Source organism: Cyprinus carpio, chromosome B18, assembly GCF_018340385.1.
Source record: "Cyprinus carpio isolate SPL01 chromosome B18, ASM1834038v1, whole genome shotgun sequence".
Taxonomy (NCBI): Eukaryota; Metazoa; Chordata; class Actinopteri; order Cypriniformes; family Cyprinidae; genus Cyprinus; species Cyprinus carpio.
This window is the reverse complement of record NC_056614.1, coordinates 2,908,881-2,936,206: the sequence shown is the minus strand read 5'-3', so window position 1 is coordinate 2,936,206 and position 27,326 is coordinate 2,908,881. Positions and strand designations below refer to the sequence as shown.

Here is a 27,326-nt window from a genome sequence, read left to right as displayed (position 1 = left end):
TGATTTACTATTTTCACTATACAGCTCATGGCTTTCTAAAAGCATCCTGCTAAACCAGCCACGCAGAGCCCACCCCCATACTTCATTATGCATGTGAGTGGTATCACATTTTACAGATAGGAGGCCTTGAGCATGTTACGCTACCCATAAAATGTAGGAATTTTGCGTGAATCCTTCAGAACATGTGCTACAGAGTATAATATCCAACAAGTGATTTATGAACTCTTCCTCTGATTTCCCCATCCTCCACACACTGAGGTCTAATTACTCTCAGCGGCCTCTTTTTACTCTGTACATGCCATGCTCAAACTAATGTGCATAATTTATTTACATCCTGACAGTTTTTGAATAAGAAACACAGCATAACCTTGGTACATTCACCAAGTGCAGTCATCTCACTGTCACTTTGAACAGAAGTGAGTCTGGATATGCTAATTCAGTGAACACACAGTCGTGACTCCCTTTTGTTTGTCATCAGGAACTTTGGCTGTGAATAGGGGAACAGGCCGTGGCTTGCTCTACATTGACACATTTTTCATTTTCATTTTATGGGCGGCATAAGGCGTGGATCAGTGGTTCTCAACCAGAAGGCCGGGGCCATTAAGGGTCTCAGCATATTTCCAGGCCAAAAAAATGGCTTAAAATGATTAAAAATAAGACAAAATAAGCTTTAAAATAAGTTAAAACAGCCAAAAATTCAGATATTTGTTTATTTTTGTTATATTTGTTTAGATATCTTGTTTTACTACACTCCCTCAACAACTTTATGTTTGCATATTAGGGGTGTAACGATACACGTATTCATATCGAACCGTTTGGTACGAAGCTTTTGGTTCGGTACGCATTAAACCAAATGATTTGTTGGACTAATCCTATTACCTTTGGAAAATAAAAGAACTTAAAGTGTGTGAAATTAATTATTTAATTATTTTTTCAAGCTGTAAAATACTTTATATGAAATTGTGAGTGATATATATGTATGTATATATATATAAATATATATATATATATATATATGTATATATGTGTATATATATATGTATATATGTGTATATATATATATATATATATGTATATATGTGTACATATACATATATATATACATATATATATATAATATTAGTGCTGTCAAATGACTAATCGCGATTAATCGCATCCAAAATAAAAGTGTTTGTTTACATAATATATGTGTGTACTGTGTATATTTATCTATATTTAGTATAATTATCTATAATTATTTTACTTTGGGGTAAAAAGTGTAATTAATAAGTATACTTTTTTTAGATTATAAAAGATTCAACGAGAAAACATATGTATATTTAAAAATCTGTAAATAAATGAATGAATGAATTAATGAATGCAAAATGACTTGTACAGCCAATTTGAATATATTAAAGTTTAGTTTTTAAGTTGAATTCAATTTTTTAACAGTATTATTTTTACTAAGACTCCTGTCCAAGTCTTAATTTCTGTAAATAAATTTTGAAAACAAGCAGCTTTGTCATTACAGCAGAGAAATATACCAGCCTACATGGGGATAAAAAGGTTGAGAACCAGTGAAGAGAACCACAGTAAAGAACATAAATGAGAAACCATGACATCAAAGCATGTATAATGGGGGCCTTACTGGCTTTATTCTTTGCTATGAGGACATCAGGACTATCACATGGGCATATGTATGCACTAAACAGGCCAAGAGTTCAATACGTGTTCGATTCAGCTACTTATGGACATAATTTCTGCTTGGTTAATGAACAGAACGAGTGTTTTTAGTGCCCTGGGCAACATCCTACCTCTCACATTTAGGGACAGCAGCACCTCCCATAATACAGAAATTAATATTTCACAGGGCTACAACACCCATCAGACAAATGCGTGTGGACGTCCCGTCAATACATGGCTGAAAGATTGATGAAATATGATGGCTGTGGGCAGGCCATGAACCTGCGTGAGTGGGCGTTGATACACAGGCTATTTTGGGTGAGTTTTATATATTTTAGCTGGGAGCGAGAGTCGGGTACGCAGACACACGTCATGGTTTCCTGTTAAATTAGAGCCAACAGCTTCAATTCAATGCACTGACTTGCCATCCTAAGATGAAAATATCAGGTGCAAGACAGTGGAATGATTTGCTTCACGTTAAATATTACATTTAACTCTATATATCCTCCTTGTGGCTTTTCATACACAGTGATAAAGAAGGAAAATATCACAAAAATAACCCCTTGCAACCCTAGTGATTCTATGATAGAGTGCAGAAGCTTTCAGCAGCCTTTGCATGTCAGACTGAACTAGTATTTGTTGGTTTTATAGGGGTTTGGGACACTTTTCAGCTTGTCATATCAAGGCCAATAGTTATTTGACTGCAACTTTTTCTCTCAAATCAGACATTTTTCATCTGTAATTGCAAGTAATTTTAAAAAGTATTTTTTTTTCCCTCCACAGATTTGCAAGTTTATATCTCATAATTGTGAGTTATTAATAGCAAAGTGCAAACTCAGAATTATGAGAAGAAGAAAAAAAATCTGAATTGTGAGATAAAAAGCTGCAATTATCTTTGGATAAATTGCGATACATAAACATGGAATTTTTATTCCATAGCGAAAATAAGTTTCCTTACAATTCAGCTCAAAAAAGAAAAAGTAACAAATAAATTAAGTCATGAGTCAGTGAATCAAATGAGTTGTTGATTCAAGAAAAGCTTGAATTTTGAATCTGGAGGACACTGAGTAAATAACTAATCTAACTGCAAGCACCGCTAGCACTGATTGCCTCATTACAAATGATTAACATGCCTCTTCGGCTAAAATTAGCATGGCGATGTGTACAATTAATTAACAATCTATTAGCTAAAATGCCATTACACACTCCATGTACTGTTTCCTGGTGCTGATGAAGCAATTTCTGAATTTATCAACACACATATCAAAGCAGATACATGTAGTCTTAATTAGCAAAGACAAACTAATTTCAGACTGTAAAAATGTATTCGCACACACGACTGTGACCTCGGCGCTGATTGCTGCACCTCCTGGTTTATCTCTGCGGTAGAGAGGAGAAGGTGAAACGGCTGGACGAGAGAAAAACAGGACAGCCTCCGGAGAGTTCACTTCTTATTTGAAGGTTAGCGTTGCAATTTTATGCCGATATAAGTCAGCTACTTGATTCAATTATTCCATAAAGCCTCCGCCCGCAATTAATTTACACGCCAAGCGTTGCCAACAAGATTGAGGATTCTTTGACCTTCTTTTACACTCTGTGAAATACTCAACTATACAAATAGCTTTCTGCTATAATTACTTGGCTAAATGCAGGTCTCAGTCTTCTGCCCATTGCATCACCGACTCCTGAGGCATAGATGCTCTTAACCAATGCTCTGAAATCTCATTTATAATAATAATAAGAAAACACTATACCAACACATGTTTGTGCACTGTTCAAAAACTCATATAGGGATCTTAAATGAGCTTATTGTTATAGAATCCTGGATCAACATGCTTTGGGGCTGAGGTCTGGAGGGGAGCCACACATATTGATCATATTATTACATGTTTAAAGCTATGACAATGATAATGTGTGAACATAATTTATTTCAACCAATTCTGCACCTAATAGGTGTAAATGAAGTGCATACACTACTACTGAAAAGTTCAGTAAGATTTTTTTATTTTTTTTTTTATACTTTTTTTCAACAAGGATGCATTAAATTCATCAAAAGTGACAGTAAATACATATATAATGTTCAGGATTTCCCTTAAAAAAAATTTTGTCCTTTTGAACCTTCTATTCATCAAAGAATACTTTTTTCAACATTAATAATTATCAGAAAACGTTTCTTGAGTGGCAAATCAGCATTAGAATGATTTCTGAAGGATCATGTGACACTGAAGACTGGGGCAATGATGCTGAAAATAAAATACACTTCTGTAAAAATACTGAAATATATTCCAACAGAAAACAGTTATTGTAAACTGTAATAATATTTCACAATATTACTGTTTTTACTGTATTGATGGCAAATAAATGTGATTAATATCAAGATCAAGATAGAGACTTGTAAGAAGAATAAATGGATGAATTAGATAATTAATAATTTTCAGTTAAACTGAAGTTTGAAAAATTATACTATGTTGGGGATATTCAGAATATATATATATATATGTATGTATATGTGTGTGTGTATATATATATATATATATATGCACCTCCTGGTTTATCTCTGCGGTAGAGAGGAAAAGGTGAAACAGCTGGAAAATGTATACGCTTATTGTCCTGTTTATTAGATGCCTTTAAGGCTATGACATTAGGGACATGAGATATTTTTGTCTCAGGCACTTATTGATTCCCAATCCTGGTTGTCTCCAGTCTAATTTTATGCAGACCAGCTCCAGTGTCACTTTAGGCAAACAAATGGACTTTAATCCATAGTGACGATTTGGGTCAGAATCACGGTAATTCCTACAGATTAAACTCACTGTGGTGTCAAATTGCTCTTTTGGGTAAATTCTGTCTAATTTCACCCTCAACTGCGCATCCATGGTCGCTCAGATTATGCTAAATAAGGATCAACCCTTTGTTTCCTCAACTTCTCAGAAAAAACACGTAGCTATAATCTGATTCCTTCACTGATTCCACTTGACCTCAATCGCTCTCTGGTGACGCGAGAGCTTTCATATAAAGGTTTGACAGGACTCATTATCTCCTTTGAAGCATTTGAAGCATAAAATGCATCTAGGGTGTGCATGGGGATCCAGCAGATGCTGGCGATTGGAGACGAGATAGCACTGATCTTAATGTCCCTCTGTTAATTGCTGCTGTAGGCACACGACTAATACGACCAGACTCTCATTCCACGAAGCATCTTGATTCTAACTCCTCTGGCTAAAGCTATCATCTCACCAGGAGATAGAGGACAATAGCAGAGAGAGGAATCTCTCCTGTGGGTGAATTAAGGCTAATGGAGTTGAGTTTTGTAAGTTTCTTACTCTTGATTCATGATACAAAGGCCCTCCAGTCTCTCCTAGCAAAACCAAAATGATTCGGCCTTACTGAAGTAATTAAACACCTTCTGAGACAGAATGATGTGGTATGATTATACCATTCTGGAGTCTGTTTGTATGTGGATTTTGTAAAAGCTGCTTGCCAGCTTGCACAGAACTGCAAGCAATACTTGCGAGCGTGATGCAAGTGTTAGCGGAGTGGCTAGCGTGACAGTAATTGTGCCTCCGGTCCAAATGATAATTTAATAATGCCGCATTGCAAACAAGTGTATAATCCAACGTGGGGAATCTATAGTGCGTGTGGGAAGTTTCACACAAACCCCACTCTATGACTCAGACTTTGTAAGATTGTGCAGCTTTGCAAAGACAGGGTGCATTTCCCAAAAGCATTGTTAGCTAACTATGCTCACTTGTTTCATTGCTACCAACATAGTTTGGAGATTCACAGTTTCTTGAAACCAAAGTTCCAATGAACATACACAAACTAGAGTTTGGAACAGCTCTTAACCTTTGGTTAATAGTATAGTTTCTTATTAGTGGACTTCATATACATGTATACATTATATATAAGCAATCTATAATAATCTGTAATTAATTGCAATCTCAAATCCTTACAAGTCGTTACTCCACTACCTGAGCATGACAACATTACATTTACATTTACACATAGTCATTTAGCAGATGCTTTTATCCAAAGAGACTTACAAATTAGGGCAATAGAAGCAATCAAAACTAACAAAAGATCAACAATATGTACAGTAAGTGCAAATAATAAAGTCAAGGTTAGCCTAACACAGTACATGTAGCAAGGTATTAACAATAACGACAGACCTATATATTTTTAAACAATGTGGTTCAAATTATGGAAATGTGACCAAGTTTTGAGAAACAGTTTTGACTAACCAGTTATTTATTTATTTTTTTCCAACAATGCATCGTATTATCATGGTTAAGCAGCAAGTTCCATCTTTGTACAGGACACATTATAGAATAAGGACTAAGTACAGGTGCTGGGATATGCTATTCTCTCTCTAAAAAAAATATAATAATAATAATAATAATAAATGTCATAAAGGTATTGTAAAAAGAGGTCCAGATTCGTGCAAGTTTTATGTGACAGAATTGCATGTTAATTTTATGTGAGAGTTCACAGGTGTGAATTTGAATTAAATTGGCCACTTGACCCACAGGAAGTTGAACTGGAATTTTAATTGGAATGACAGGAAGATGAATTTACTGAACTGTAATTCAAATGAATTCAGCACTGGTATTGGATTCTGCAAGTGCTCTTGCACACTGGATCACAAAAGTTAATAATTAAATATGATAAAATATTAGTGCGTCAAACGATTAATCGTGTTTAATTGCATCCAAAAAAAAGCTTTTGTTTACATTATATATGTATATTTACTGTGTATATGTTAGGTAAAAAAAATGTTAGCCTGAATGCACTGTAAGTCGCTTTGGATAAATGCATAAATGTAAATGTAAATGTATATTTATTATGTATATATAAATACACACACATACAGTATATATTTAGAAACTTTTTACGTTTCTGCATTTATATATTCAAATTCTTATAATTTATATCATATATAAATGCATTTAATATATAGATTTTTCTTAAATATATACATGCATGTGTTTGTATTTATTTATACATAATAAATATACACAGTATACACATATATTATGTAAACAAAAACTTTTATTTTGGATGTGATTAATCGCGATTAATTATTTGACAGCACTATATATATAAACTATATAAATTCCTATAAATGGCATTACAAATCTATCCATCCATAAACCTTCAAACAAGGATTAGTCGAGCAAGCATTCAAAGCTAAGTTTGAACTACGTTGTCTTTCTATTACAGTTATTTGAATTTCAATTCACTGTAATTCTGTCTTCTTACATGCAAATGTTAACTGAAATTATGCATTCTGTTAACCTCAATCTATTACATGGCTCTGTGGAATACTTGATTCTGATTGGTCAGTAACAACATGAAGTCTGAGGTATGTTATTCCTCCATAACAACTGGTAAAAACTGATAACACAGGCTTATCCGGGTAACAAAAGTCTGCGTTATACTCTTGCTAGAAACAGCTTTTATCAGTTTGTCTTCATTGTGTTTGCTTTGTGGCAGGGTCCTGATTCTGTGATAACAACCGGATGGATGTACATTAACTCTTACTTAAAAGATATTGTCAATTCAATATTGAATGGTGTACTGTTCTGCAGCTCACTATACGGAAAAGAGTTACCAGAATATTCTTGCAAAAAAATATCCTTTCACGTCCCGTGGGATAAATTAAGTCACACGCCATGATTAAATGATCACAGAATAACAGAACTATCCCTTTAAATTCAGTACGGTGGGAGTCTATACGTCTGCTTGGGTTACGATTCAACATGACGCCTCCTGCGATTTCTCGCAAAAGTACAAATTCTGGAAAAGCAGAGTCCTTTTTAATAACTAGAATGTCTAGGACACAGTTCTTTGCCTTTGGCCCTCTATCAGTGTTTCCGTCCATGCACTTGTATTTTCTCTTCTCTTCAAGACATTTCATCTCAGTCTGGCAGTCATTTCACAGCTACGACAGACCCGATGTCTGTTCCATTCGAGGCCTCCTATCAGACATCTGCATAGTTCATGTCACGAGCCGCATTCTGCCTATCGCTCTGCTTTTAATATCCTTACATGTGCATGCCTATCCATGCACTCTGCGGATCCATCAATAATTACAGGCATTCACTTACGATGCAGCAGAGGGCAGATGCATTCCCTGGCCGTTGCATTAAGCAAGATTGATCTTTGTGCATCCCGTGACACCTCAGGGGCATTTAAAAAGCGATCTCTCCTAAGCTCGGTTCGTCTCTCATGAAGACATTACGGCCCATTCTCAGCTTTCAGGACACAGCCATCCAACCGGGCTGAGATTGCCAGCGGCTGGCCCGATTGAGGTTTCATCCCACAAATATTCTTGTGCATTTAATGATCCCACATCACTTCATTCCACATGAATTATGAATATGATGAGTCAAAAAGACATTTGTGCTGGAGAGAAGAGCAGAGGAGGAGGAGGAAGAGGGAAACTGGGACAGAGGTTGAAGTCACCAGCGAATAATCGTGGCGATGCTGGTGATTTTCCCCAAGGTTAGAGAAGAGGGTGAATGCGGCATGTGACGTATCCGATGGCCTAGATCTGGGAATCTCCACAGCTCGTTTTGGTGGCCTACCTCGCTCAGAGCGATAAACCCTCACGTCACGTTCGGCTAAAATAACGCTGGCTGGCTACAAACTCTCTAATATGATAGAGACATGGATGCCAGAGTGCATGTCTTAATCACGTTAAGTGTAACAGTTGACATTTCAGTGGACCTAGGGCTGCCTTGGACACATTTTAATCAGGAATTCAATACGCTTAAGTGGCCTCTTAATATAAACAAACTAGAACTATTCTGAGCTCACGTACTTTAGCATTTGAGTGGATGACAAACAAGAGTGTTCGCAATAAAGAAAGGGAAAAAAATCTTTCAAGAAGCTAGTTTAAAACATGCCAGATTCTTAGAAATGTACTCTTTGTATTCATTTCATATGGTTCTGAACAACTTCTATAGCCTACCATTTGCAAGAAAAACTCGAATGTATATGATGATTACAAGAAAAAAAAAAAAAAAAAAAAAAAAACATAATATTGTCAGGTGGTATATATATATATAATTTTAATATAGTATATTTATTTTTTTTTATTTTATTCTTTATTTATTTTTTTAGACTGTTACATCGACCCCCAGCATTTAATTGTACACCCCATTATAAAAACCCCTGTTCTTAAGCATATGGACAGTTAATTCCATTACAATATTAACTTTCAGGAATAAAAAAAGACTTAAATAAAGTGCACTTCTTATTGACTGAAAACGAAGGTATTATGCTAATTGGTAGCAGGCTGACATGTTGCAACAAGACAGGTCACGACGTCTCAGTTAAATATAGGCTGCTGGCTGGCATTTATTCTGCCTCACCAAAGGCCAACACGGGCACTTGTAAGAGTACAATGCCAACACTTTTAATTTTAGTGCACTACAGCGATGTGTGACAGGGTCGCTGAGGGAATAATTCGCTTTCCATCCAAGTGGTGACTAAGGCAGAGGAAATTCAGCGCTCCCCTGTGATGTGCTGCCTCTGTGGAGCCCTCAACATGACCATCCTGAGAATCTGAACGAGCCCACCTCAGCACTGAGGAACAACAGCCAGAGAAGACACTACAGAGCATCTTTCTGTCTAGTTTCGCTCTTTTCTCTCACACACACACACAATCTCTCTTTGGTTTTTCTGTCTGAGATTAATACACCTTGGCTCAACAGAAATTCAATAGAAGTATGTTTTGTGATTTTGGAGTTTGTGTTAAGTTCTGAGGGCGAACACTGCCATCTACTGTAGGGTGGTGGAACTGCACACCTGGAGGTGAAGCGTGTGTTTCCTGCGCCGACCAGCGGCACCAAACAGACCTGCAACCTGGTGTCTGACCCTAGAGCCCAAGGAACGGTGTTGTGCCCAGTTCTGACCCCTGCCAGATTAGTACCCCCCTAGTATTGGTAGGTTTAGGGTTAGTGTTGGGGAGGGGTTAGGATTAGGCCATCAGATTTCACCGAGAGGGGTAATAATCTGGCAGGGGGTCGAAAATGGGCACAACTCCGTCTCAACAAAAATCTGGCTAAACAAGTGTTTGAAACTTGCTTAAAAGCAGTCATTAAATTTACATACAATTATCAGGAAAAGAAAATATACTTAATTCAATGAGGAAAGTGTGAATTTAAAAGCTGATTCTACAACTACCACTTTAGTGCAGTGTTAGGTTACATTAGCAATGAACATTTTTGCAATTAATAAATAAAATACAGAGGAAAATCAACTATTTAATGCAAGAAGGTTCAAATATTTTGCGACTTCCACACTGTTAATAAAGGTATGGTTACCACCGCTGCTTAAAAGTTTCATGAATCTCAAATCAAACAGATATTTGAGTACTGTATATCCTTCAAATGAAATAGCACCATCAACAATAAAAGGATCAAAAGTATATACGGAAAACAATTGTTTTCAACAAAAATAGTCTTTAAAAAAGGCTTTCAATTTTGAGACATATCCAGCGTACCTCTTCCACAACATCACAGCTAAAAAACTAATTAAGCAACTAATAAAGTAACATTATCACACTTGTGCACAAGACCAGTTCAGAACAAGATGAGTATAATTATCATAATCAACAACTATCATATTCATATGCTCCCCTGAAGACACAATGATGTCACTTCCTCTTGACCACATTATTAAAGTAACAGTTCACTATTATTTCAAGGTAAATAAGAGGTGTGACGGGGTATCAAAAAGCACTAGCATAGTAATCATGATTTATCCCTTTAAAATAAATCAATAGGTTGCTTGGATTTAATGTATATTAAATTGAATTGATCTCATTTAATTGCTCTAGTTATTCTATGACTAGACATACTGTATGTACGTCACAATGCATGTACTTCTTGAAAAAAAAAGAAAAAAGAAAAAAAAAATATATATATTGGTTTGCAATTAATTTTTGCATTAAATATTTAAGCCTGCAATACATTTAATAACATGGAGTGACTTATTTGTGAATATTGCATGACCCAGTGTTTGAAAATATTAACATTTTAACAACAATGTAAGTAGTTTAACTAAGAAATTTCATCTTATTACATGTTTCATTAATCTAATTCAGGCACACAGTAAAACTGAGAGCATTCTGGTTAGATATAGTGTTTCATCTTTTTTCACTAATAGTGGATTGTGTGTCTGAGGGGATCTTTTTCCACTCTTCGGGAACTACGTCATGTGTATTTACCTTATCTCTGAGGTTTTGACAGACACCTCACATGTCGTCCTGTAACACCTAAGGTTAGGTTGATTTAATAAGTGCAAAAATTATAGACAGTGATGACTTGTAAACTGTATTTCTGGCGCCTCCCTGTGGTCATTGCTGGAACTGTACGCATGTGTCGTGAAGCCACTCTTCATCACGACTGTTAACGCTCACTCACGGCAAACGCGTTTTAAAGACAGTTGTGCTGGTCATGAATGCAAGCTAACGGAGTTAACGCAATCAACCGCCTGGACTATCAATATTTTGCAAAATGGGAATAGCCGATGAGGCTGACCGGACTCTGTTCGTCGGGAACCTGGACCCTCAAGTGACAGAAGAAGTTATATTTGAACTGTTTTTACAGGTGAGTGCTTTAGCGTCGTTGATTAGCCTGCTAATGCTAAGTTAGCTATCCTGACCGTTGTTTTGGTTTTAGTCCATTTGCAGACGATCTGAAACGATTTGAAACTTTTTCTGTATATTACGAGACGTCTGAAATATAGGCTACTTCTGAAACACAAACGATGCATTATCTACTTAAATACGCGTGAATGTACATACATTACCAGAACCGAGAACGGAACATTAGATCAACGTTCAGCCCGGTTCAGAATGCTTGTTTTATTTGGTGAACATGTTACAGTTAACAGGTTTCTGCAGAGGAGATTTTGTGTCTCTCTTTTTTTTTTAAATAACGTCAACAGCCAAAAAAAAATAAATAAATAAATAAAAAATCGCAATCTTAAAAAAAAAAAAAAAAAAAAAAAAAAAAAAAAACTACTCCACAAATCAGGCAAATGATGTATAAACGAACCCCTCTGCAAAAAAATCATATCACAGAGAAATGTTTTTAAGTTTAGTTTCTGGATAAATGCAGGAAAAAGTGAAAGATATGTATTTTCATTAAAATCTACAGACAGTAGTAGAAATGTAGAAACAAAGTAAGCAGAATATCATCTCAGAATGGAGCAGTGCATGAAACGAAAACAACAACAAACAATGGTTTTGTCTGTAGTGTGGGTCTTGGCTTTAGTAAAATTAATCCGAAATCTCCCCTGTATCTCTCTTTCTAATAGGCTGGGCCGTTGATAAAAGTCAAAATCCCCAAAGACAGTGATGGAAAATCAAAACAGTTTGCATTCGTAAACTTCAAACACGAGGCGTCTGTGCCCTACGCCTTAAACCTGATGAACGGAATCCGTCTCCACGGACGCCAGCTCAACATTCAGTTCAGAGCCGGTGGGAATTTCCTTTATTTTGCTTTATTGTGTGTTCACTAGAGATTTATTACTGTCTGTCATTTCAACACACACACACACACACTTCATGAGTTAGGAACACTTCCACAATAATCTTTAAGAATGTGACGTTAGAAAACAGTGCTAGAGGAAATTAAATATACTAATAAAGTTGTGCTGGAATTGTGTACAGACTTAGTTTTGATGCCGTTTACTTATTTGATTAAGATCATTTGGTGAGTGATTAATGTGGGCAAATTATTAAGAAGAAAAGAGAGAGAATTAGTATTTAATGTGTTACTTGCTCTCCCAAACAAACAACATCTCTGAAGCCATTAAACAACAAAACACAAAATGTAAAAAGTTTTAAAAATTAAAAACACATTTAACATAAAAAATAAAAAATTTCCGATAAAAAAAGAAAAAAACAAACAAACATTATGAAATATGTTTTCAGTCCAGCAGTGCAAGAAGCAGATTAATGGTCATCTCAGTCTGTGTTGTTTGTAACAGGCAGCAGTCACATCAGTCAGGAAGGCAAAAGTCCTGCAAACTCTCAAAACCCCAGTCCAGCGAATACACCTGGTCACCGCGGTGGAAGGTAACCTTTAATTTATAATGCATTGAGTTAGTGCTTATGATTACGTATGTGATCCTGACACAAGATTTCAGCTGAGACCCATCACTCTTCACACATGGGGTTAAGTTGCATCTCAAATGTGTGTCCTGTGATCGCATTTCATCAAGTTTCTGATTTCATCACTACATCAGTCATTTACCATGTTCTTCAATTTTAAGGTCATCAAAAATGTTTAGGGAAATGATTTATCAAGTGTATAATATTAGGGTTGTGCAGAATGATTATACACTACAAATCAAAAGATCGGTGTAAGATTTCAGATATTTTTGAAATGAGTCTCTTCTGCTCACCGAGGCTGCATTTATTGAATTAAATTCAATAGATTAAAACCAGCAATATTGTGAATTATTACAGTTTAAAAGAACAATATTCTGTTTGACCGTTGTTTTTTAATTTTAAAAAATGTCTTCCTGTGATGACAAACTACATTATCAGCATCATTACTCCAGTCTTCAGTGTCATGTGATCTTTTTTGATTTTATTTTATTATTAATGTTGAAAACTTAGTATTGATATATATAAAAAAATACAATATTATTTTCAGGATTCTTGATTAAATAGAAAATACAATTAACAGCATTTATTAAAAACAGAATTACGTAATAATAATAATAATTTGTTTTTACTACCATACCACACTCTATAAAAATAAAAAAAAAAAACACCAAAAAAAAAAAAAAATTTGTCATCATTTACTCACCCTCATGTCATTCCAGACCTGTATGAGTTTCTTATGTTGAACATGAAAATCAATGGGGACCAACAACTGTTTTAGTTCTTGAAAATTCTTGAAAATATCTTATTTCTGTTCAACAAAATAAAGAAATGTGAACAGGTTTGGAATGACATGAGGGTGAGTAAATCATACAATTTTCATTTTTGGGTGAACTATTCCTTTAATGCATAAATCTTTAGAAGCCAGGACATGTCTAGGAAGATGATGGTCAGCCTAGTCCTTGTCAAATTAAAGTATTCATTTCTTTCTAATAAATAAGTAAATAAAATCTTTAATTTATTTATTTTATTTATTTTTTTTTTTCTGACAGCAGCCAGAACAGTTTTTTGAACAGTAGTGTACTGTCTTGGTTCTAGGGATTTTATCCTGAACTGATGTCATTTTCTATTCTGGCAGGACCCCTGAGATGGGCTCTCCGTCCTACTCCCCTCCGCAGCATATACAGAGATCTTTCTCTTCACCTGACAGTCTTCAGAGGCAGGCCATGGTGAGAACACATGCTCATATTCACACTTTATACATTCAAAATTCTGTTAATGTTAGACCAGACGTACATTTTATTGCTGACAGACGCTTGAAGTAAATAACGAAAGAATTTGCTGAAAATGTACTCGCTCTCAGAAATTTAATTCCATCACTTGCTTTCCAATGGATGCTCTGCAGTGAATGGGTGCCGTCAGAATGAGAGTCCAAACAGCTGATCAAAACATCACAATAATCCACAAGTAATCCACGCCACAAGTCCATCAAGTCTTGTGCAGCGAAAAGCAAAAAAACAATGTTTATCAGCTGTTAGGGCTCTCATTCTGACGGCACCCATTCACTGCAGAGGATCCACTGGTGAACAAGTGATGTAATGCTACATTTCTCCAAATCTGTTCTGATGAAGAAACAAACTAATCTACATCTTGGATTTTGGTTTGGACTATTTATTTAAAACCTATTTCTAAAATATGCTCTGAAGCATGTAAAGTCATTACTCACTCAATTTTATTTTATTTTTTTAAATAGATGAACAACGTATGGCAGGTTCAGATGCAGCAGTTGCTCCAGTTCAATGGAGGTCTCCAGCAGGGCATGCAGCAACTGCGCAGTCCTGCAGACGGTAATAACTGGCAACAGGATCGGTCCGGACAGCGTGGTCACCGCCACCCTCACCAGGACAATAACAGCCATCACGGCAGAGATCAGCGGCACGGGAACAGCGGGAACAGCTATGACCGGCATCGGCGCGACGGCCAGCGAGGGGACTTCTATCACCATGATGACCGCAGCGGAGGACACAACAGGACTTACCCTCCTGAAAGACGGAGAGACTCTAGTGAGGGGCGATGGAAACACTTTTAAAAGCATTTTAGCTCTCTCGTAAGCATTTTTAATCAACTGTTTTAATAACTGTTTGTTATCCTCCTAGATTTTTAATTTTTTATTTCGTGGATTGCATCTCAACTGTTTATATATAAAAAAAAAAAAAAGTTAGCAGTGCAACTGTACTGCAAAAAAGCACATTTTTGACATGAGGTTAAGGCATTTAGACTGGGATGCAAGAACAAACAAACAAAAAAAACACAAAACCAGTAATAAATTGGCCATTTTGTGTGCTGAGCTGTTTTAAATGTATATTTTGATCTCAGGGGGATACCTATGTTTATATAATTTTTTTTTTTGTAAGAATGTCGTTTTTTAGATGTATTTCTGTACAACAGCAAAATGCATAAAAGAACAAATGATGGTAGATTTCTTTTTCTCTAGAGATTTGTATTTTCTCAGGATTTCTCATTATGAAAAATAGAAAACTAGTTTTCAGGTGACTTGGTTTGATAAGCAATGTTTTTTTTTTTTTTTTTTTTTACTGATTTTGTTTGCATTTTACACTCCTCTTTTGGGATTTGATTAGGATAATGTTGATTATGAATTCATCAAATTTGGAACAATAACTAGTTTTAATACTTTGGTATAAACACAATTTTTACTGTCAAGTGTAACATTTGATTTCATAAAAATCACTGTTTACTGATCTCTTTCTGTCTGCATTTCTCCTTTATGTGAACTTAATGCAGCAAAAATTTTTAAGTGGTCAGGACATGTGAAGAAGCTCTAACGGGGATTTCAGCAGTCTATTGGTGGCTCCATAATTGAGCATGTAGTCAAAAAAAGAATAAAAATGTATGCTTCTGTAAATAAGTATACTTATAAGCCTATGTATAGATTCTAATACAGGCTTAATAATCTAGGATTTCAATAATGCAACTGCATTTCAACGTATGCAAAAGTGGGACAGCCTTTGGAACATGATAGCCGCTTAGGTAATGGTCAGGTGATCTAACAGCTCTAGATGGGTCAAGTCTACCTGTTCAGATCCCACTTACCTGAACATTACTTGGCTTAAAAGGTTAATCCGTACAATTTTGCAAAAACATGCTTTTTATAGCAATATGTAATTCACAGTTGTATGTCCTTTATTTGTATTCTTTACAGAAAGTTCTCACTTGCTCATAGTTTGGTTAGGCTATATACTTCTTTTACTCATATAGCCTACAAATGAAAAGTTCTGCAGAAGACGTCATTGCGTATTAGATATTAATCAAGAAACGTACTTGCCCATTTTCAGTACAAAAAAAAAAAAGACAAGTTTTAGGCATTATAGCATACTGTACGTTTAAACTTAAAACATTAAGTATTTTATCACTCGAGAAAAAAAAATGGCAATGACTTAAATTTTTTTTTTTTACTGTAATAAATGAATATGGAATATATTCCTACCAATGCAGCTATTAAAAAAAAAAAAAGTTTTCTTTTATTCTTTCTTTCTATGACGATAACGGCAGGCTACATGTTTGTAAAGGTTTCATTAGAACTTGAACTGGAATAGTCGTGATACAATTAGGCATTGAGTAGTGGTCGCGCTGACACCTCGGTGACACCAGGCAGAGGAATCCTTTAATGTCCGATCTGAGGTCATAATCTGCCCTTCCGAAAGTGCTTTAGCTGCCATCAGCGGCTCCCGGTGCGCGTGAAGCCGAACATCCCCACAAAGCTCCTGGATGCAGAAGCGCGCTGAGCCCCGAGTCTGTGCATTAATCTGCGGAGGATCGGCTTCTAATGAAGCTGCTGTACTGGGAAACGCGTTACTGGGGAGCTCAGCCTCTGCGCATTCACCGCTTAATTGATTGAGCTGCTTGGCGTCCGGGATCCAGAAAGCGGTGGCTGCTTTTGGCCCTTCACCACTCTATTCAAATCCATATATCATTGTATGAAAATAAATATATATAGCCTAATGTCTATGTAAGTAAACGACAGGCCTACAGTATATATCCTATAACTTTTCTGAAACCTTTCCCACTCCTAGGATGAGTAAAATAATAATCATAAAATAAAATAAAAACCTTTAAAGTTTATATATTTTTCTTCATTTTAAGAGTGTTGAAATAATATACCTTCTTACATTGCAATTTTAATTAATGCATGTGTTGTTTAGAAAAGATTAGAAAGGTAGTTAGTTTTTATGATACGTAATTGGTAGGTTTAGGGGTGTGGGGTAGGTGCGTACTATGTTAGCCAAAATGCACTATATGCAAAATGCATTATATGCACGCAAAAACTGCGTATTAAGATCTATCTATCTATCTATCTATCTATCTATCTATCTATCTATCTATCTATCTATCTATCTATCTCCAGTTCACATGTGCCAACCCACTTCCCACTGTACAGTCTGGTCTGTTTGTCTTGATATTCTGTTGCATCCCTCTGTTTTAAAGCCAGCAGCAGTTGTTCTCATTTCTTTCCTTTGATCAAGGTCTCCAACCAAAAAGAGCTCAAAGCTTCTCCAGTGGAGATCTCTACATTTCCTTCACATAATCCCTCACGCTTTGAGCGCGGCGGCTGTTATCTTGGATCCTCTGCGAGTTATATTTACTCTCATACATGGGAAAATGATAATCATTTGGACAGGGGACACACGGCTCTGAAAGGCAGAAACCCGACACTGAGCTCGAAGAAGGAGTTCAGTGCGCCACGAACATCAAAGCAGCGCTCCATCTGTAATAAACATCATATCAAATCATGTCAAACAAAACTGCTGCTGCTGTCTGGAAAGAGCTGTCTTTCTCACTCGTTCTGTAACAACACCGAGAGAAATGTCTGTTCACCTCCATCATTTCACACGGTTAGTACTGTCTGAACTTGCTGACACTGATATGAGAAACACTTCACGAACACCTGTCGATTCTGCCTCTTAATTCACGAAAGACTCTCACAGAAGCAATGCAGGGGAAATATTGCTGAATTTTTATTTACATTATTTGTTTATTTATTTATTGCAACGAATTTTGCTTAAAAATAGGGGGAAAAGAAACTTTTCAGAAATGCCACTGGAATTATATACAGTAGGTATTTCCATATAATTATTCATGTCTAGACTCTCACTCTTAAGTACTTTTTTGGATATATCACGTTTATTTTGTACAGCCTAGCGCTTCTACGATACACGAGAAAAAAAGAAAAAAAAAAAGAAAATAATATTAATAATAAATTCCTCCATATCTGTGACTAACACAACTGTAGGCTATTTTTTCTTCTTTTTTTCTTTCAATTTACATCAAATTACCTTAGTTACCTTTATTTTCAGAAACCAACAAACTGTTTAGGCTACGATAAACACAAAACAAAATGCGTTCCGTCTGCACAGATATCAACTAAAGTTATTATATTCGTTGCGTTTGTTATTCTTCAATGATTACTGACAATCGAATAGCCTATTTAATTGCATAATGTTGCAGTATTTTTTTTTAAGCACAAACAAACAAATCATTATTTTATCATGCAGATATACCACTAGGTTGTGTCTCCTTCCCGCTGTTATCATAAATAATAATTATAGGCAAAACGTAAAAATAAAATAAAAAGCCTGTCTATATAATGCTTTAAAAATAATTGTATTAATTTTTAATGAATGATCTTAACTTATATAACTTTAGTTATGTATATATTTAGTTTTAATTGTTGTGAACGTTAACAAAATGTAGGCTATTTTAATGTTAAACTTTATTTTTGCAGAATAAAAGCCACGCGTTTCTGAGACCACACGTGAAATAGTTGCTTTACGCGATCGTTGAAAGTTTTAAGACACTCAGGCGTTCCCGTGTCGACAAAACATTTCCACCAACAGCAACACAAAATAACCACAACAGCCTGAATGAAATCATTCAATCATGAGTCGCCTTTTAATTTTAATGACTTTAACTCTTTTGTATAACGCCTGCGCCATGTTTACTTAAAATGTATTTGGTCAAGAACATGTCAGAATGAGTTTCAAAAACATACTGACTCTTTTCTCTTGTAAACAATGCATTATTATCAGCACTGGAAATCGCCTAATAAAATCTGGCCCAAACTAGATCAGATTTACGATTTTAGAGAGAAAACTTTCTTACATTTTAAATAGTAAGTCGCCAAATTGTTTCACCTGCAGAACTTTGATGTATAAATTACAATACTAATAAATTCATTAATAAACATATGCATTTGTGGGGTATTATTTCTACTTTTTTACAACAATTAGGCTGTCACAACAGTAGTCTAGAAGAAGAAGAAGAAGAAGAAGAAGAAGAAGAAGAAGAAATGCGTACTTCATACTTCAGTTAACACATGAACCGTAATTCAATGTAAGTTTCCATGGATCATGGATTAAAAAAATAAAATAAATAATAATAATAATAAAAAAACCCCGAGAAAACCGGTTCATTGTTCTGCTGTACAGTAAGAGAGAGAGAGAGAGAGAGAGAGAGAGAGAGAGAGAGAGAGAGAGGGTGATTGACGTGAAGTGTGTCTGCTGTTGCACACAGCAGTGCAGCAGTGACAGGAGAGTTGGTTTATATAGCAGTGACTCAGAGCGCAGCGCGCACTCGCTGCATGAATGAGCGCGCTGAAGACACTGAGCACAGCTGCAAGAGGACGCCCGAGCCGATCAGATGAGATGTCGTTTTAGATCGCTATCTTACGTTAAAAGTTTTACACTACTTTGAAGAAGGCGACTATCAGAAGTTTTGTGGTGAACGTCACTCGGCGCGTATCTGGACACTATGCATTTTCAAGCAGAGCTGAGAGTCGCGAGCAGCGCGCAGCTGAAAGCCGCCAGAAGACGATACAAGACTTTCATGATCGACGAGATCCTCTCCAAGGAAACTTGTGATTACTTCGAGAAACTTTCTCTTTACTCGGTTTGCCCCTCTCTAATCGTCAGACCCAAACCTCTGCATTCATGCTCGGGTAAGTCACATAAACACTTTTCTTTTAACTTTTTTATTTTTTTATTTTTTTTACTTTCAAGCAATGTTTTCTAATTTTGAACGGACGTTGATATCCCTCACTTAGAATTTGTTTACTTTTCTTTTCTAATTTCATTATTTCTTTGCCCACATATCTATAAAAAATACAATTGGACTGCAAAGCTTTCAACCCACCAAAACCGATGCATTTAACTTTTTTTTATATTTTTTTTTGCCCATTTTATTGTAATTACTAATTAAGAAAATAAAGCGGAAAATATAGTCATAATATGAGAAGAAATTGCACAAGTAGTTGTGCCAAGTTAAACGAAGTAGCCTTTTTAACGACGAAAGCATTGTTTATAATGAGCATGCAACATGATTTTGGAAAAAAGGCTATTAAAAAATGAATTTTTACACAGAAATAAATAAGTCACTTTGTTGTTGTTTTCTAATGCATTTGTACTATTTGCACAAGATTGAAGAATGCTGCTCCGAAACTGTGTAGCACCTATTTTTTTTTTTTTTTTTTTTTTTTTTTTACTTCTCATAATGTTTTCATACTAGTAGCTTAATCCAATAGTTTTTAAAACTAATAATAAACGAAACATATAATTGAACTTATATTGTGTTTCCAAATTCTCTATAGGCTACGGAACGGCCAGGAAAGCGGTAGTTAAGAGTCTACATTATATTTCTAAGTTCAGTATTTGAAGCAACGGCCAGGAAATCGATAGTTATTATCAGTATTTTCCCCAAATTAAACAATACGTCATGCTAAATATAATAAACAATTGTATATTTTACCCATAGATATTAAACTACTCCAGCTCTCTTTGCGCATTGGGTAAAGTGCGCTTTATCAAATTCCGATTCATATTCCTATTTAAAAGTTAAAATAGTAGAAAAAAAGGCTATCAGTATTTAAGTTCAAAACCTGTTTGGAGGTCGTGAGTTAAATTGTGCAATAGACACTGTATTTGTGATGAAGTCTTTTACTCTTAGAAACATAAAAGATAACGGTACAGCTGAAAGTGGTAGGAATTTCTGCATTATAACCAAAATAAGAATGTGATCGATTTGTACATCTTGCCTTGTATTACATTTACATCAGCGTTGTCTGATTGATGGTTGTTGTATATCAATTCATTCATCTGTTTTTATTACTTTTTCTTTCCATCACATGCACTGAGATAAAATTATACTCAATTAAAACCATTATATATATATATATATAATATATATATATATATATATATATATATATATATATATATAATATATATATAATATATATATATATATATATATATATATATATATATATACAAATCACTGGCCGCAGTCATGATAATTGAACTCCACAGAAAAATATCCCTTTGAAATATCATCACTTCTCCCTGATGATTTATCATGGCACAATGAGATGGGACTCATCATATTTCATCTTTAAACTTTTTAGCCGACCATGTTTTGATCGTTTTTGCCTCGGTGACCTCAGGGTACTGGTGTGTGCACATTCCCCAAACTGCATTTGTTTCATTCATTTAAACTGTCACATTTATAATGAGTCGGGTATCTGTGGTAAATAATGACATCTTCTCCTCTTACTCGCCCCAAGGAACACAAACTCCTGGAAGCCACAGGACATTTATCTATTTACAGAACTGTTGCCACACTCTTGACTATGCAACATAGGATGCAGTCAGGTATGACATCCTGAAGCAACAGGTGCAGTGTCATTCCAGCATAATGAGAAGCATTGTGTGAAGTTCACAAGACGTTGCAAAATATTCCCAGCGTGCCATTAATCCAGGTTGTAATACATCAGACATAAAAAAAAAAAAAAAGTTGACCCTCAAGATCATGATTGCATCAGGGTAGTGTTGGTAGCAGCACCTGTGTAATTCGGTTTAAGGGATTGATTAAACACATTTGTGAATTCTCGCAGCAACTGTGACCCATCCAGAGGTTTAGCAAGGACTTAACTCTGTGGTTTCGTATGTGATTTCCCAAACAGAGAACCACAGATCAAATATTATTCCAGTTGTCATTTAAAACTCACTGTTCTTATACTCGTTGCACATAAATGTTCCCTATATTAACACTTGACGTGTATGCTGACAGTTACCCGTACCAGGCCCGCCAATGCAGGCCATTTCTTTTTCTTTACTGTAGTTATACGACCAAATAAAATCTGGTCCTGTAAAACTAAGGTCTGTAAGTTGCAAGCTTTTCAGGTCAGAATGACTGATCTCACAGCAAATCTTGTTTTGCATTGATGGATGGTTTTAGGTACATATTGATCTTGTTTCACAACACGAAACCATCAAGTCATTTTCCTTTATTTCACAACCAGGCATCTCCAGATCATATTAAAGTGATGCTCAAAAAGCCAATACTGCCGATTTGATAATTTGAAACATTTAAACATACACATTTCAAAATAAAAGTTATTTACTGACATTATTGTTCCATGAAGAATCTTTACCATCCATGGAATCTTTCAAATGTATAAAAAAAGTTTTGAAACTGGAAAAACATTCTTCAGATTATTAAAATGTTCTATACACTATAAAAACATGGTTCTTTTGAGAACAGTTGAGTGAATGCAACCAAAAAAATGGTGCTTCGATAGCATCGCCGTGAAAACTCCTCTTGCAACCTTTATTTTTAAGAATACATACGTGTATGAAACTGAGTAGTAATTACATGCCGTTATTCATTTAGCAGACAAATTTATCTAAAGTAATTTAGCTTCAAGTGTTGGGGTGCAAAATTCCAAACTAGTCCAGAAAAGTGCAAAGTATCCCTCTCCAATCCTAATGCGTGTTGACAGAGAGCATCTTCGCTCCCTCATACCTGCTGTGCAATTTATGAAATCAGAGACCTATCCTCTAAACGGACGGGATCGTGATAAAAATAGCTTTAACAGGTCACTCGCTTTCATCATAAACAACCCAACAAACACAGACGTACACGTGTATGCGCGACAAAACATGCATGCAGATGTATACATGCATAGTATTAGGTCATAAACATGTATGCCAGAATAGGCAGGCACATTTACGCACACATGCTTCCTTCTGTTTGTTCATCCAGCTGTGAGATACAAGGCAGTGTGAGAGTTTTGGCAGGCCGGGGCGGGGGATAGAATATCCAGCCCAAATATCAGAATGCTGCACACACTGTGTCTTTTCAAGTCGGAGGGGTGTGAGATATTCTATATACCAGCACATCAATGGATGATACTGCTTAATATAGAATGTAGCTGGCATTAAGACTGGCACTTAGTGAAAGGCCACTGGTCCTGGACTCTCCCACATTGAGAGAGTCTTTTCTCGTCTACTGTAAACTCTGTCACCACTAGGAGCCGCTGTAAGACACGGCAAAATACAACACAGAGAGTCTAGAGCCAATTAGTCAAAAATGACTAATAATACGTATTGAAATGCATTTTTGTTCTACCTAATTGTCTCCTATAATGTCTGCTTACAATCTCCAACATGACTGAATCCAACCCTGACTTCTCATTAAACAAGTTTGTTCACTTGACTAGCCTACTTCAAAATATTCGGTTACAGCAGTCATCGACAGGCTTAATCATTTTCAAATGTGAGATTAGCCTATGTGAAACTCAAACTGATTAAATACATCCTCTAATATTAGCCTACTTGCAGCATGCACCTTTCATATCCGTTTAGCGTTGTGTATTAAAGCGGCAAAACTGGGTTGTGTCTTTAGGGAGTGTTTAACACGGCAAATATAATCATCATATATACCCACGATTACAGTTAGATCGATGCAAGCTTTGTTCCCGAATGTCCAAAGTAAAGTAAAGATGCAGTAGGCCCATTTAATAACTTCTGCAAACACAATTAATCTCGAGTCACGATGAAAGCATCATCATGCAAACAGTAATATTTAGCACAGGTTACATGTCTATAGCCTATAACACCTGCAAAGCGTCAAATGTGTAAACAATAGGATTTATGCGCACTAAACTCAATAAACAGATTATGAAACGCACATGCCAGACCTCGCTACCTGCATATTATAGCAATTGGCCGCCGCCCGGCGTTTTTCGCTCGATATTTGCATAATGTTAAACATTTCTCAACTTTTGGATGCTTCACTGTAAAGTCCACAATTCACTGCAAGCACGAAGCTCAACATAGAAATTAGGCTAATTGAAAACACCTGCTCTACTCAGTGGACAAACCCGGCGCTACTTTCACGTATCCTGTATTAGTCCGCGGTCTCGTGCTCTTTTTTTCTTTCTTTTAAAAATGGAACTGGCACAGTCTTTCGTTATATCATCTGTACTGAAAACGACATCGGAGACGTCAGTATTACTATCCTATACAGTAGTACTATAACAATATTCAATTAGCTGATTGTTTTGTATTTGTAATGGATTGTTTTGTTTTTTCTTGGCGGAAGCTTTAAGGTAACACAGGTACGATTCTTAAAAAAAAAAGAACCATTTTTTTAAATTGTTTGAGTAGCAGTGTAACAAGAAGTAAAAATAACGCAACGTAACCCTTCAGGACCCCTCCACTTTTTGCCCTTTTTTTTATTATTTTGAATGAATAGCCTACTGGCATTGACAAAGGTGAGGCCTATGCACTTAAGAGTTTTGCCTGAGAGGGAAGCACAGCATAATAGCAGGTTTTGATATTTTGTTTGGAGACACGTCTCTCGTCATTACACGGGAAAGGCTTTTAGGAACATTTTTGAAAGGAGGAGATACAGATAAAATCATAGATAGTGCGATCTCCTATGACAGCATGCTGAAAAACAGCCTAATAGGAGGATGAGTTTCCTTTAGAGGAGCAAATGATTGAGAGACAACCGTCCACACCTTGCCTTTACATTCATCCACTGAGGACAATAAAAGCGGATGTCTTTCAGATGAGAACCAATTATGTTCACACACACATATAAACAAAACATACAATTATAGATGCATTTTGTCACAATAGTCAGACCTCACCCATGATGCAACCCGGAGGGTGTGGCTACAGACATTTATGGAAACCTATTATCAGGGTATTATGGATATCTATTGTGAGATCGTAGCTTTATTCCTTTTGGGTAATTATGGAAGCCAAATAATTCACAGGGTACTGTTTCATGTCTAAACATTTATAAGTAATACGATACACTGCTTAATGTTTTCCAGAGCTTAACGCTTTTTTACAGTCCGAAGGGAAGTTGTTAGATGCCTGGAAGACAAAACAGTCAGACAGAGCCAAATATAAAGCTATCAGCTGCATTATCAATATGCTTGAGCAAATTCAGCTCAAAATCTAGCTCGCAGCAAGGAAGATTTGGAAAAATAAACTCTTTCCATTCACTTGCAGAGGCTGAGCTCTACCTTATGTGTGTTTTTTTTTTTTTTTTTCAACTTGCTGGATAGGTTTAATAGATATTGAGAGATAAAAACTCAAACGAGTGATGAAGCATTAAATCTGTCACCACTTGGCCCAACCAAAACACAGTGTACCGTGTTACTGAGAGTTCAAATGCACATCAAGTGCCAAATGAAATCATCCCTCTGGAATCCAATCATTCAAGGAAAATAAGACAGGACTGAAAGAGCGCAATCAAGAGCTTAACGTTTGCTACTGTTTTCTGGCCATCGGTCGAGGAAAGCACGAAGAGGATAAACTCTTTGACTCATTCATGTAAGTTCGTTAATGAACAGGGATCTAGGATACAATTAAGAAGCTTATTGATTGTCTTATTAACGGTCTGAATGTGGATCAGAGACATAGGTCTAACAGGTTAATGAGGCACTTGCTGCAAATGTGAGAGCAGCACAGTTTTAAAGAGTTTCCATTTCATGAAAAAATAGGGTAATACAAATGCATGATATAATTAATATAATAATTATACAGAACATGATGGAACACTGTCAGGGGACTGCCTAGATTAAAACTGATTGATGGACATGACAACGAGATTGCTGGGATTGATTTTAAAGAAAGAAAAGGGAGGGCAAGAAAGAAAGACAGAGAGATGAGCCAGAAGGGATGTCGTGCCTGAACGTGTTGCATTGATAGCAATGAGATCATCCTGACTTGCATGTGAGTGTGAGTGCATACATGTTTGTGCATTTATGTGTGTGGAAAACTTCTGCTTTTACTACGCTGTCCTGTCCTTCCACTATATGTTGCATTTAACTTTTCTTTTTCAAGTATATATGTTATGTACAGGACTCTCAAATCCTAATGGCATTATGAGCCATTTATAAAATAGTTAACTTTGCCTATCAGGAGCACTTTTATCTGCATAAAAGCCCTAGAGGCAAAGACTTTTTAATAGCATACTTAATGAAATGTACATGTTTTTGATGTTTTGCCACCAGATATACAATTAAAATATAACTGAGATTTACATAAGGATGAATATCTGTATTATTTCAGTAAAGAAAAGGCAACAAATCAAGTATTTAAGAGAGAATTCACACCCCATATTTGCAGTAAACTACTACAAACACAAACGTTAATGTGTTTATATTTAATCAACTTCTGATGATTATGTTTCCCTCAGGCCATATTCAATAAGGAAATAATTTTCTTATTATAAAATATATGGCTTTGTCACAGTCATTTTTTAAATTTTTTTATTATTATCTACAAGCAATCAAACGATTAGATAAGACATCACAGGCATTTACCGGGATTAAATAAGATTGCAACCAATTTGCCTGTGAAATAGACATGACATCATGTATTCATTTCACCAAACGCTCTTCCATTCTTACCTCACTCAATAAATCTCAGGATCACTTTCTTTGCTTGACGATGTATCTCCTGGAGGTATTATATGCTCGCTGAAGCGACCTCTCTCTGCTCAGATGGGCCCCGTGTTGCATTTTATGGGCCCTGGCGTCTTGCTGATGTCTGAAAATAAAAGAGAGAGAGTTAGAAATATTAAAACCGTAAGGGAGATGGTACAGATGCTCCGGCTAAAAATTATTACCCAGAGTGCATTGTGTCGCTGACAGCGTGTATCATAGAAGAGTCATTATCCTCCCAGAGTTCAGTGTAAAACAGCAGTTACATCACCAGAGCAGACCTCCGGATCAGCCACCTTACATCACACGGGCCAAAACTCTTAACACTTACTGTACCTACACCATTAGTGAAGGTGGGCCGACATCATTACAGGGTTTGAGTTCGCTCGGACGTGACGGCTGTTAAAACTCCGGCTCACTTTAGCAGCTTGTAAACTAGAATTTATCGGGACATACGATTTGTAATAGGCCTGATAAGAGCAGAACTGTTCCTAAAAATACACAACATTATTGATTCATTAATGATTTCCACCAAGATGCTACACATACACGATCTTAATTTTGGAACCTTTATTTATTAACATATATTAAGTGTATTTGTATTAACCAGGCCATTATGCTCTCTATGTGTGCTCTGCCAGGCTCACAATAAATTGTGGATTTTTTTTTTTTTTGACTTTTTTATTTTTATTTTACATTTATCTGCTGATTTGATTGGAACAC

At 35.9% G+C, this 27,326-nt stretch overlaps 2 protein-coding genes across 3 annotated transcripts in view; both read left to right on the top strand.

Annotated features, from left to right (window-relative positions):
• The first annotated feature begins 11,072 nt into the window (after positions 1-11,072).
• On the top strand, positions 11,073-15,546 carry LOC109081006 (RNA-binding protein 7-like). Its single transcript, XM_019096012.2, has 5 exons — positions 11,073-11,279; positions 11,992-12,154; positions 12,667-12,754; positions 13,926-14,016; positions 14,541-15,546. The coding sequence occupies exons 1-5, from the start codon at positions 11,187-11,189 to the stop codon at positions 14,874-14,876; spliced, it is 771 nt and encodes a 256-aa protein (XP_018951557.1). The 5' UTR covers positions 11,073-11,186; the 3' UTR covers positions 14,877-15,546.
• A 3,826-nt stretch (positions 15,547-19,372) lies between these two features.
• The window catches only part of LOC109066425 (homeobox protein BarH-like 2), an 18,084-nt gene continuing 10,130 nt past the window's right edge, over positions 19,373-27,326 (top strand). Inside the window, exon 1 of one of the 2 annotated variants that reach the window (XM_042743584.1) lies at positions 19,373-19,799. In XM_042743584.1, coding sequence (XP_042599518.1) covers positions 19,613-19,799 — 187 coding nt within the window. In that variant the 5' untranslated portion in view covers positions 19,373-19,612. The remainder of the gene's footprint in view (positions 19,800-27,326) is intronic. The other variant, XM_042743585.1, reaches the window with a different exon arrangement.